Raw genomic sequence first — 12,084 nt, forward strand, 5'->3', positions numbered from 1 at the left:
ATACTTTTATGTCCCCAAGGCTCATGTAAAGTAGGAATGAATCACTGTAATGTTCAACACGCTCCCGTTTACTCTATCCAGTATTTAATTTACTTTTTATATATAGTTTGGATTAGTCTTTTTTCTGTTATTGATACTGAGAATCACAGCTTTAGACGCAGAATAAAATACATCAAAGAATGTTGCTTTCAGCAAGATTTTTTTTTTGTTCATGCCATAGCCCACCTTTTTCTCTTATTTATACAGTAAGTATCAAATGGACAGTCTGTCCTTGTTCTTGCCCACAGTTCACCCCCCATTGTGCCGTATTTCAAACCGACTGTTTGCAAAGCCTTTTCATACTGCCATAGATGAAACTCCATTGCATTTCACCATCAGTTCATTCGCTTTTCCATTTTAAAATTATGGTGTTTTATTGCTGCAAGATTTACAACATGGTACCATTTTTATCCCATATAAAAGGGAGAAGTAGTAGATTAAAAAAATGTGCTGCGCCTTATTTTTTTGCACAAGCCAGAAATTAATTTTAATTTAATTTAAATATTTAATGTTGGGTATCTAACTGTAATAAGGTACATCTAATCATAAAACATAACCTTTGTGTCTCTTTTAATCCTAGTCCTACCCAGTGCCCAGTCTTGGGGACGAAGACTTCAACATCCCCCCCATCACTCCCCCCACCCTTCCTGAACACATGCTGGCACACTTGCCCGAATCTGAGTCCGGAGCATACCATCCCCTGTGTTCCCCTGTCTCCCAGAATGGACTGCACCCCTTTCACCTGCAAGGAATGGACCTGCCTGGCATGTCAGTCCCAAACATGTTGGGCCAAGATGGAGGCCTGCTCACTAACTCTCTGTCAGTGGTGAGTACTGCCGTACCCGAAGCTCAGGGAATCTTTCTCTTTTGTTTGAACAACCATACATTATGAAATAAGTGACAGTAGAGGAATAAAAAATAGTTACTAAGTAGAATTTAATGAAAGGTGCACATCACCGCCTACAGCCATCATTACACTTGCAATGTATGAGGATTTGAAGACGAATGTTCTGAAACAAGCCTATAAATGACTATAAAAAAGAAAACAATATAATGGAAGAACAAAGAAAATGTTACAAAATATTATGCTTACGGTATCACTGTAGGATTGTAGTCATAATTGTGTGTATAAATATGTCAAACAAAAATATGTAAATAACCAATAACTTGATTGGACTACAGTATGTAAATATTAGGTGGATTTTAAATATGCGCATTGTAATGTTGTTTATAGGCCAGAACGAAAAACCTCAGAGGGAACAAACCTAAAACTGCCCAAACGTGTCGGATTTATCATGTCCGTAGTTTTTTAATAGGATTATTATGACCAAGCCATATCAATAAAGGCTTTTTTACTTTTTTAAGTTTTTTTATATACTTCTATTTTCCTATCCAAAGAGCACCTTGACCTCAGCGTATTTTTCGAGTCCGGGAAGCGCTCCTTTTTGATATTTGAAACCTAAAACTGTACTGGGGACGTTCCCTCATCATTTTACTAGTCCACTGGAAAGAGTGATTATTCAACGTGACCAAGAATACAGAGTTTCTTTCTTTGTGGATGAAAATGTCATTGCGAGATTGACGTCTTGCAGCAGAAAAATGCTCTCCTTTGAGATGTCGCTAATGCATTTCTCATGATGGAATTATGCGACACCAAAGTCGTTTCAGTGCACAAACAATTATTTAATTGACACAAATGAAATACCTCAACAGAGATTATAAGAGGCTGGAGCGGCGTATAGCGTGATTGAGATAGCACGCAGCAAATGAGAGCTAATGTGATTTAACGCACAGTGAAACAATGCCAAATTCCCGTTGGATTAAGTTAATTTAATATAATTTAGCATCAAGGCACTCTCCTAATGCGCTCACGCCATATAGCCGTACTACGTAGTTGTGTGGTACATTTAAAATCCACAGAAATCAACTTCTGAAAAGCTTAGAGAAAAATAAATGAGAAGGATTACGTACTGTAACTAATTAGTTAAAATGATTTGAATGAATACGATTATATTTACCGTAGTAATTATTTATTAGCATTATTGTTTCTTATGAATATTTTTTACATTTTTTTTTATTGTATTGATTTCACAAATACCATCCAAATCAATGTCACTTCTGGAGAAATGAAACTCAAACCTCGAATTTTGGTTAAGTGCAAGAAACCTCATTATGTTATTATGACACATTTCTGGCGCTGGTGATCTGTGACTAACTGTGGTTGAAGATAGATGGGAGATTTGTTGCTAACCTGAGGTTTGAGTCAAACTGAAACTTCACTTCTTCATCTCGTACCTATTGTTTTCCACACACTCCTTCCTCGGGGCCAAACCAAAATATTAAATGTTAATTTCATGCATTTCTGCCGTGATAAACCGCGAAACAGTTTAGCATTAATTTTTTTTACCTTTGTTGCACCATGAATAAGATAGCACGACTGATTTATTCTTTATTGGAAATGATCGAACGATGCTGAATTGAAAACTGACGCACTGACCGCAACCGTAATCGTGGTACAGCCGATATTTTCATTTCCTTTGTTTGTACAAACACATACTCACTCGTGTTCCCCCTCTTAAACTTTAGCTTACACGAAACGAAATTTTTAAAAACAAAATACGCATAAAAAGCAAAAAATGACATCCACGGTGAAAGATATTGAGATTCACAAAGGCATTTGTTCTTTTCACCTTAATGTTCTCAGTGCTTGGAGAACATCCATTTAGAGCGGCTATGAATTATGGTTGCCAGGCAACGGGACAGAGAGCTTGTAGCTGCAGTGGAGAATGAAAGAGCTCGCTGATGGAATTAATTTTCTCTCAGCATTAGCCTGTTGAAGCTGCCTTCTCTGCTGGAACATAGAGTGCATTTATGTGTCTCTTACATTTTGCATTCATTTTATACGTGGGTCTCAGAGCTTGCATTGTTTAGCCAGCAGAGCTAGTTGAGTGAAATGTACTTCACTTTAAAAAGTATTAGATTAAAAGGAAAATTATCTCGTAAGGTTTCACGGTCCCTTCTCATTGCGTTAAAAAGAATGGAAATAAATGTAAGAGAATAGCTAAATGGATCTCCCGGGTCCTGAGAAATGGCTCTTCAGTGCCGAATATAATCTAGGTGCTTTTTAAACATAATAATGCGAGAGATGAGATCTTATCGGTCCGTTTTGATGATCTCAGTGATTCGTGTAAAACGCGACTAATTTATTGGAAATGCTCGGGTCGCTTCCAGAAAGCCGCACGTCCGCTTAAATAAGCACAAGTTGATGTGTGTAAAATGTGCAAATCTAAACAGAGCTGACAGTGGAGGAGAAAGTGAAACAGGGAGAGAGAGAAAGCAGTAAAGAGCAGTCAGATCATCCATCATCATAGCAAAAGCCACTAAATCCTCATCCAGCAGTGGCCTAAATAAAAAAGAAACCGTAATGGACATAAATCTCCATTTATTATAAATTTGCTCCAAAGCCTTCGGTTTACATCCGTTCAAAACTAGCAAGTACGAGATGTTAAAATAAAATAATAAAAGATAAAAGCAATTAAAGAGCTTTTAATTTTGGATCCTTACATTGAGGTTGGCACAAGGAAATGAATTTCTAAACCCATAATTTCCCCATAATACTGTAACCTTGATCGTAATCATGCCATTCTTTATATTTCCTTTAGCCCATTTAAACTGTTACGTTACAGTATGAAATGATGCGAGTTGCTCCTATTAGACTGCTTGCGCGTGGATCATTTACAGTAAAGTTAAATAGAGAGACAGATATTTGCATGCAGTTATATAAAATCTAACTCGGAGCAATTAAACTCTGGCGTGTGCAAATGACAGATGGTGTAATATGGCTTCAAGATTTTATATTCCAAATTACCTCACTTCTCATATGTACTCCTGCGTGTCATAAATATTGGGTGTTTTCCATCATGTAGACTTTGACAAGCTATTATTACCAAAAAGCCACAGCCATTTTAAAGTGGATTAACTCGTGGGGAAAGAAATGAATAACTAGGATTATGCAAGTATACGGTCATATTTCAAATGCAATAATTTTTACATTTATATTCTAATCATCTAAAGGGTAAACAGTGCGTTTTTAGCTTATAAAACAACATACGCCCTTATCATTGGCCTGTGGTTTTATTACCCAGAGCAAACAATTGGCTCTGATCTAGTCCAGTACTTAAGCTATTTATACCTTTTTAATGGAAACAGAAGGACATGAAAGTGCCCCTGAAGTGACAGCCGGAGTAAAGCAAGATATTATTTTCTTTCCTTTGAAATGTCATTGGAGTCTATAGAAAAGCTGACTTTCTCTTTTTCATACATCTCTGTCTTATACTACTGGAAGATAAGCATGCAAATAGTTTCCTACTGTAAGTGTGATTACAATTTGCCCTGTGATTTAAGGGAAATTGATATCAAATGAGTATGACCTCCCTTGCAGCACGGGTCAATGGATCTGATGAAAGCCCAGCCAGCCATTTGTTATTTAAAACTTAAAAAGTGCAGAAAAGGCAACCTTTAGGGCTTTTGTGTGTGACCTCGTCACGTGACCTCTATTCATCCCCGGCAAGCCTTTGTCCTCCGTGTAGTGGAGATTAATGGTGAGCTTAGATGATAAATACCATCACAACCTCACTCCGACAAACGCAATTCAATATTTTCCAGCATCCATGTTGATCCTCTTGCAGGAGCATTTATATATTTTATATATATATATATTTATATGGCCAATCCACACTGATCCAACAACAACCAACATTGGGACATTTCGATTGGATTAAAGAGTCTCACAAAATTAATCGTCGCTGTCCTGTATCTGATTTTGTTCCTTATGTACCATATGAAGATTAGTCAAAAGCTTCTAGGTTTTGTTTTACTAAGAAAAAGAAAGGTGACCTTTGTCATCGTGTGTGGTTGTTAAGTTGAAGTGTTTTCTACCTAAAACTGACCACATTGTCTTATTACCCGATTCATGACACAAGGTGGGTATTGTTTGCTTAACTAGTCGAAAAAGTCCCCTTTAAAGAGATATGAGTAGGAAGATGTGGAATAAAAAAACTGTTAATGAACTGTGTGTGAAGGTGCATTTCATGGTAAAATGAAACTTTCTTTTGTCCATCAACATTGTAATGGTAAACCTCCGAAAAGTTATTTTCAACCGATTTCCATTGTGAACCTTTTCCAGCCATTTCATGAGAACTTGACATTTTCATCCGTCAGTTCATGATTAGTCTGTTAACCGCTAAAACCGCGGCGATTGACGATTTTCCTCTCTATTGCTGTGTAATGTCACGTCATAGCCCGATCAACACGACATCCGTATGATCCCGGCATGAATGCAAATGTATTTGTTATATTAACTACTGTTTTTGGATACGCATCGAATTCTCGTAAATTGGTGAGGTGTCATTCATTGTGATATTAAAACGATTTTGTCTTCAACTGATGATTCAGGTTCTTATTGTAACTGCTAAAAGTAAAATGACTATGGTAATAAAAATACTTTGTAATATTGTAAAATATATTTGAATAACAGCAAAAAAAAACAATTACTAAAGAAAAATCACATTATAATAATAAACATACATGAAATGTAAAAAAATCTATTAAAACTGTAATCAATAAAAGCTAAAATGAAATTAAAATAATAAATACTGTACTGTAGCATTGCTTTTATGATTGCTTATACATTCATAGTCTCTAACCGTAATTAACTTTTCTAAGCAAACAAATTTTTTTAGCAATTGGATTTTGGATTTTAGGCAAATTATGAAACAATCAAAAATGATGAAGACAGTGAAAACATCTAGGGACCAGAATATCACATCAGAAATAAAGAAATAGTCAATTGACCAATTTTCTTTCTTTAGAAATGTAAGTAGGTTTTTTTGGATTAGGTCTTCCTTAACACTATGTTTGTTTAAATATTCAATATTATCTCACCTAGTATTGACTATCTTCAGTGTTTATCCTTTTATCAAAGTAAGAGAGAGAATAAAGCAATTTAAATATGTTTAAATTGATAGCTAAGTATCTCTTTTCAGTATTAGGATGGGGAGGAGGAGTCAGAGTCACCTGGCCATCAGAGAAATGCCCATGGCCTCTAACCCCAAAGCTCCACCTGTCGGGGGCATTGTGTTCCACACAATGGTGGGCGTAGGCTACATTTCAAGTCACCTGTTGCTACAGACAGTATCAGGTGACGGACAACAGCTACGGGGCTTGTGTTTGTCGGAAGTGATTTATTCCCCTGATACAGTGAAGGAGAGCAATTTTTCCTACACCCTGCAACATCCTTGTATTCAGGGCGACAAAACAGTGAAATTCCAAACCTGTCTTAAGTTACTGCTTGTAAAATGTAGGATTACCCTCATATCTATGCCCCTGTGAGTTCTTCTGTAATATTTCATTAAGATGAGTTTAATAAGACCAAAACTTAGTCTAAGATTTTAACTCGGAAGTGCCTAAGGTTGGGTTTAGTTGAAAGATAGACTGAGTGATCTTCTTGTCTTTCAGATGCAGCAAATGGTCAATTCAGACTCCCGTTACGGTGGTCATCCTCAGGTGGACACACTGAGACCCAGAATACAGCCTGGCATGGTTTCCCAAGGTCAGCTGACTACTATCAACCAATCACAACTCAATTCCCAGTTGGGGTTAAACAGCAACAATGGCACCCATGGCTCCCCATCTCCACCGGAGAGCAAGTCAGCCACACCCTCCCCCTCCAGCTCAGTGCATGAGGACGATGCAGATGATGCTGCCAAGGTGAGAGAGTCTCACAGATTCTATGGTCTCATGAATATAAAAGCTTATCTTTGTCTCACACTCAGACACGGCTGCATAGACTTTTAATGCGTAATGGCAAAATACAGTGTATTTAAAGCAGTGAGTCAATGCTGACCTTTTAGTAACTTGTTTTGCCATGTTTCCTCATACATAGATTTGCTAAGACACTATTGTGCCTCAAGACCAAATACAGTTCTCTCTAAAAAACTCCACATTGATTTTCTGGAAAGCGTGGCCATTTATGCACATTACTTAGATACTTATTGTTTCTTAATGTAGGAGATGGTTCAACTTTGAAATGTCAACAGCTACAAACACACAATATCTCAATTTTGAGCTACGCATGTTTGTATAGAGAGATAATGGAAACCCGGAATATCATTACATTTTAATATTTTTGAGTTCACACATGGAAAAGTAATTTATTCACAATATACTTACAAACGCTTTGTAAACAAATATGTGAAAAGTCATTTCTTTATGATTTACAGTTTTCTACAAAAAATCATTATGTAAAGTACATTCTGTGAAAATATAACTATATATATATATTTTTTTTTTATATATATCAACCTGTAGTCACCTAAATTTGTGAGTCTTTTCCGTGACACTGACACGTTTTCCGCCTTTTTGCGTGAACATGTCACGCATTTCGGTTTACATGTTACTCAACTGTTTTGTCCTATTTTCAAACCATTGACGCTTCATTTTCAGGTTAGATTTGATGTTTGCGTAGGAAGTCACTTTAAGTATTGGTTTCAACTTTTTTCATTATTTATTTTTTTCATATTTTATGACTTTTAAACCATTGTCGCCTGGCATTAGGGTTAGAGTTGGGTTTGGGTAAGGATGTCATTTTATGTAAATCTAACCCTAAACCGAAGCGACAATGGTCAGAAAAATAGGACAAAACAATTGAGTAACAAATGCATGTCAGTGACACGTAAACAGAAATGCTCACGCAAAAGGGCGGAAAAATGTGTCAAATTTATGTGACTATAGGTACGTAATTTCGTGATACTGGGTTGATATATATATATATATATATATATATATATATATATATATATATATATATATATATATATATATATATATATATATATAAAACCTTTATGTGAGGCCATCTCAAAGAAATGAGAAATCAATGATCGAAAAATCTCATAATCATAATTAGATTATGAGACTTTAGCCTGGATTTCACAAATAGGGTGTATATATAATATTTTTACAAATTGTAATATATTTTCATATTATGTGATGCTTATAAATGGATTAATTAAAACCCAGCAATCATGAAAGATTAGAAACATCACAGGAAAGGCATGCAATGCATTATCTGTATAAACAAATAATACATTGAAGTCATTCAAAGCTGAAAATAGGTCAAGGAATTGAAGACAACTAGCTTTATGATTCATTCATTTATAAAGCCTTTATTATGACTCAATCTAATTGTATGTTTATTGTTTACTATAATGAGCTTCTCTCTATCCAGATAAACGGAGCAGAGAAAAGAGCAGCCACAGATATGGCCAAAAAGCCCAAAACCCCCAAGAAGAAGAAGAAGAAAGACCCGAACGAGCCCCAGAAGCCGGTGTCGGCGTACGCCCTGTTCTTTAGAGACACACAGGCAGCAATCAAAGGCCAAAATCCTAATGCCACATTTGGGGAGGTTTCCAAAATAGTGGCATCCATGTGGGACGGTCTGGGAGAGGAACAGAAACAGGTGACTTTGTCTTTTGAAACCACACTCACGTGCACATGTACTGTAAACAAGTAGCTTTATCTTTGCTAGGATCTTGTGGCTGACTCATAAAGGTAAAGTACCGCGTTTCTTACAAAGCGTTCGGTACGCACAGTTTTGTACACGTTTTGTTTTTTATCAAAGCTATTATCTACACTATACAATAGTATATTCACATCATGATTGTTATGACAGCAGATGCGATGAAGCGTACTGTATCTTGGTCAGAACATTTGCTGATTTCCCCTCTTACAATCACATAATAACATTATCTCTGCAGTCTGCTATTGTGGTCTGACATCAGAGTGGTTATGCATGCAGGGGAAGTCTTAACAAAGCCAGGTGTGAAAACAGTCAAATATGTGAGAGTTTTTTTTATATCAGAACATGTAAGACCGAGGCTTTGTGCGGTCTGGTAATGATTGAGATCACTGTTTCAGGACATATTTACCACGAATACGATACTGGGTGTTATATTCACATTTCAATCACAACAGAAATGCACAAGGTAACGTTTTTCAGATTTGTTTAGCAATTTGGGGGAATTTTTCCTGTCACTTAAGAGCTTAGAGACATTTAAAAATATAAAATGTGCTAAAAACGTTACACTTTTTTAATTGCTTTTTTATTTTGATGTGCATTATCAAAGTGCGACACTCAGTATTACACAGTACTGAAATGTATAACAAGGACACAAAAAATAAGTGTTGCTACTGTGACACAAAGACAAATCAAATTGAGGTTTAATAAAGGATGTGACTGCTTTCCGGCAGTCATAAAAACCTATTGTAAATAACTCGTTTTTTTGTAGTTGTTGATTTGAGCTCTTTTTTTACTATGTGCAAGCCAAGTGAAGCTGATGAAAACACTTAAAAGTACTTTTACTCAGGAGAGGATGTTTGCCTGATAAAAGAACATCATGTCTCTCCTGTTTTTTGTTTTTTTCTCGTTCTCTTTGCACTTCTCTGTTTAGTAGAGATGTATTGGTTGAGGTAATGACAGCACAGATGTATTGATGGGCAAATAATTACCCATATGCCCCAACTGAAAGGGGAAATATGGACAGTCCATAAAGGCAGAAGAACAAGCGCTGGATAAAGTGGGCTGCACTCAAGCGCCATTTCAGTGCTCCAACAACAATTACACATTATGGCTCATAAATGGACTGCCATTAGATTTCTAAGAATAATCGCGGGCAGGAATACGGGGAACGCTCTGACCTCCCTTAATATATTCTTTGTTTGTTTGTTTTATCGTGGCAGGTGTACAAGAAAAAAACCGAGACCGCAAAGAAGGAGTATCTCAAACAGCTGGCAGCGTACAGAGCGAGCCTTGTGTCTCAGGTACGTAAATGACCGCGGGCTATTGACGTGCGGGTGCGTTTCAGAAGATGTTTTGTTTGCCAGTGTAAAGATGTTTGCTTTAAAGCAGATGTTTCTGTATCGTCTCAGAGCTACAATGACCCGGGGGATGTGAAGGCATCGCAGGCTTCCCAGATGCTTGGACCCAAGCCACCAGTTTTTTCTGGTGCTGGTCAGTCTCACCCAGGTCTCTATATGAGTCATCCATACCACCAGCAGTCAGGACTCAGTTCCCACCTGCCACCAATGCAGCAGGGCCTTGCCCGAGTCGGCGCGTCCCGGCCCAGCGTGCCCATGGGCAGCATGGGCAGCATGGCGGGCTCATCCCCCCCTCCTCTGCAGATCAGCCCACCCTTACATCAGCATCTCAGCCTCCACCAGCAACAGCAGCAGCTCAGCAGCCACCCGTTGCCCCTGCACTCCCCCTCCATGGCCCAGGTAAGGCGACATAGTGAATGTCTACTGCTTAACAATGCACCAACAATGCTAGTGATAGATATATATCTATACGGCTATTATCCACCATTATCCACAGTTCAACAACTTATAAAACCTGGAAGTTTCGCCCTATGGCGAACAGCTTTATATCCGTGTACGTTTTGAGGATCTTTAAGGCATTAAACTTTTGTGAATATCATGAAAAATGCTGGCGCTGGCTGGCAACTTTTTTAAAAAACGCTGGCGGGAAAAGAGTTAAAAATGTAATTTTATCAAGATACATCAACTTGCTGTGCTTGTATAACATCATCAAGCCCTTTTATTTTGTAACCCCTCCCATCCAACCCTGTCCTATAGAAATATAACGGTATATTTGTCGTAAGGGTATATTTGTAGAAAAAGGCAAAAATACATTGCTTGGATTAAAATGATAGATTTTTCTTTTAGACAAAAAATATTTAGTATATTATTTAAAAATCATATTCCATTGAGGTATTTTGTAAATTTCCTACCGTAAATATATTCAAACCTTATTTTTTGGGAGTGGCAAAACCAACTTGCAACCATAGACTGTAAAAAAAGATGGACGACGCCTCTTCGCTCTCTTCCATTGGTGAAAAGTGAAGCCGTCAATGTCGTGATACGGCGCTGACATCTTGGGTCTCGAGTCTGCGCAGTAGCAATTTCGGGACAAGTAGTGAGCAGGATGTAAAGCTGCGAAATCAAGCTCTCGCCGAATGCGCATATCACACGATATCACAGCTGTCAATCATGACGTGACATCACCGTTTTTATATCATTAAATAACTAACTAAAACAAACTTATTTTAAAAACAAACATTTGAATTTACATCAGCGTGATAAAAACTACAGTAAATGACAGAAACCAGCTTCGGAAAAAAGATAATTGAAGTGTAATTAAATTGTTTAGTTGGTCTCAAGTCCCATCGAATAACGTGGGGAGGCGGGCTTTATGACCTATACTGGGACCAGCCACTGGGGGGCGATCGAGACGTTTTGGCTTCACTTTTCGGGAATTGTGCGGCACGCTTGCTTGCAACCCATTCAAGTTTGTTTCCCATTCAAGCTCACAATTTCTCAATCAGTCCAAAACGTCATTACTGCAGTAAGCCTAGAGAGCGCTAAAACAAACCTTTTGGTTTGAAATATATGTTGCTATAGACTTCATTTGGACTTTGAACTTTAAATGTGATTTTCTCAAAATTTCAGACTCTTTAATCGTTTTATCTCGGCCAAATATCTCCTATCCCTACCAACCATATATCAATGGAAAGCTTATTTATTTAGCCTTAGGATGTATTAATCTCAATTTTAAAAAATGACTCTTGGTTTTGTGGTCCATGGTCACATATTTCCAGACCTTATTCCATATTCCTTTCTTTGACATAATGGTTTTACTCAGAATACATCAATACGGAAATAAAAATGGGATGTAGACAGCATTACATGTTGACTTTAATCTAGTGAACGTTTGCGATTTAATTTAAACTATGACCGAAAAGAGAGGCGTGACGGACACCGTGTCAGACCAATTAAAAGACGACTTCTCTCCCTATCTGTTTTCCATAAACCTCTTCAGGAACCCGTCTGGCCTCATATTTTCCAATTTCCATTCTACATTATCGTAGGATAGATAGCCTATGTGCGTGTGTATATATATTTATATATATATGAATGTGAGAGTGCTGA

General features: G+C 37.3%; 1 protein-coding gene and 1 long non-coding RNA gene across 3 annotated transcripts in view; one reads left to right on the forward strand and one right to left on the reverse strand.

The window, feature by feature from the left end:
• tox (thymocyte selection-associated high mobility group box) overlaps positions 1-12,084 on the forward strand; it is a 70,927-nt gene that overhangs the window by 52,903 nt on the left and 5,940 nt on the right. For both annotated transcript variants that reach the window (XM_055202316.2, XM_055202317.2), the window contains 5 exons: positions 620-865; positions 6,556-6,807; positions 8,327-8,557; positions 9,838-9,918; positions 10,027-10,374. In XM_055202316.2, the coding sequence (XP_055058291.2) occupies positions 620-865; positions 6,556-6,807; positions 8,327-8,557; positions 9,838-9,918; positions 10,027-10,374 (1,158 nt within the window). The remainder of the gene's footprint in view (positions 1-619; positions 866-6,555; positions 6,808-8,326; positions 8,558-9,837; positions 9,919-10,026; positions 10,375-12,084) is intronic.
• The window catches only part of LOC129442335 (uncharacterized), a 48,552-nt gene that overhangs the window by 24,835 nt on the left and 11,633 nt on the right, over positions 1-12,084 (reverse strand). The window lies entirely within an intron of this gene.

This window comes from Misgurnus anguillicaudatus, chromosome 2, assembly GCF_027580225.2.
Source record: "Misgurnus anguillicaudatus chromosome 2, ASM2758022v2, whole genome shotgun sequence".
Classification (NCBI taxonomy): Eukaryota; Metazoa; Chordata; class Actinopteri; order Cypriniformes; family Cobitidae; genus Misgurnus; species Misgurnus anguillicaudatus.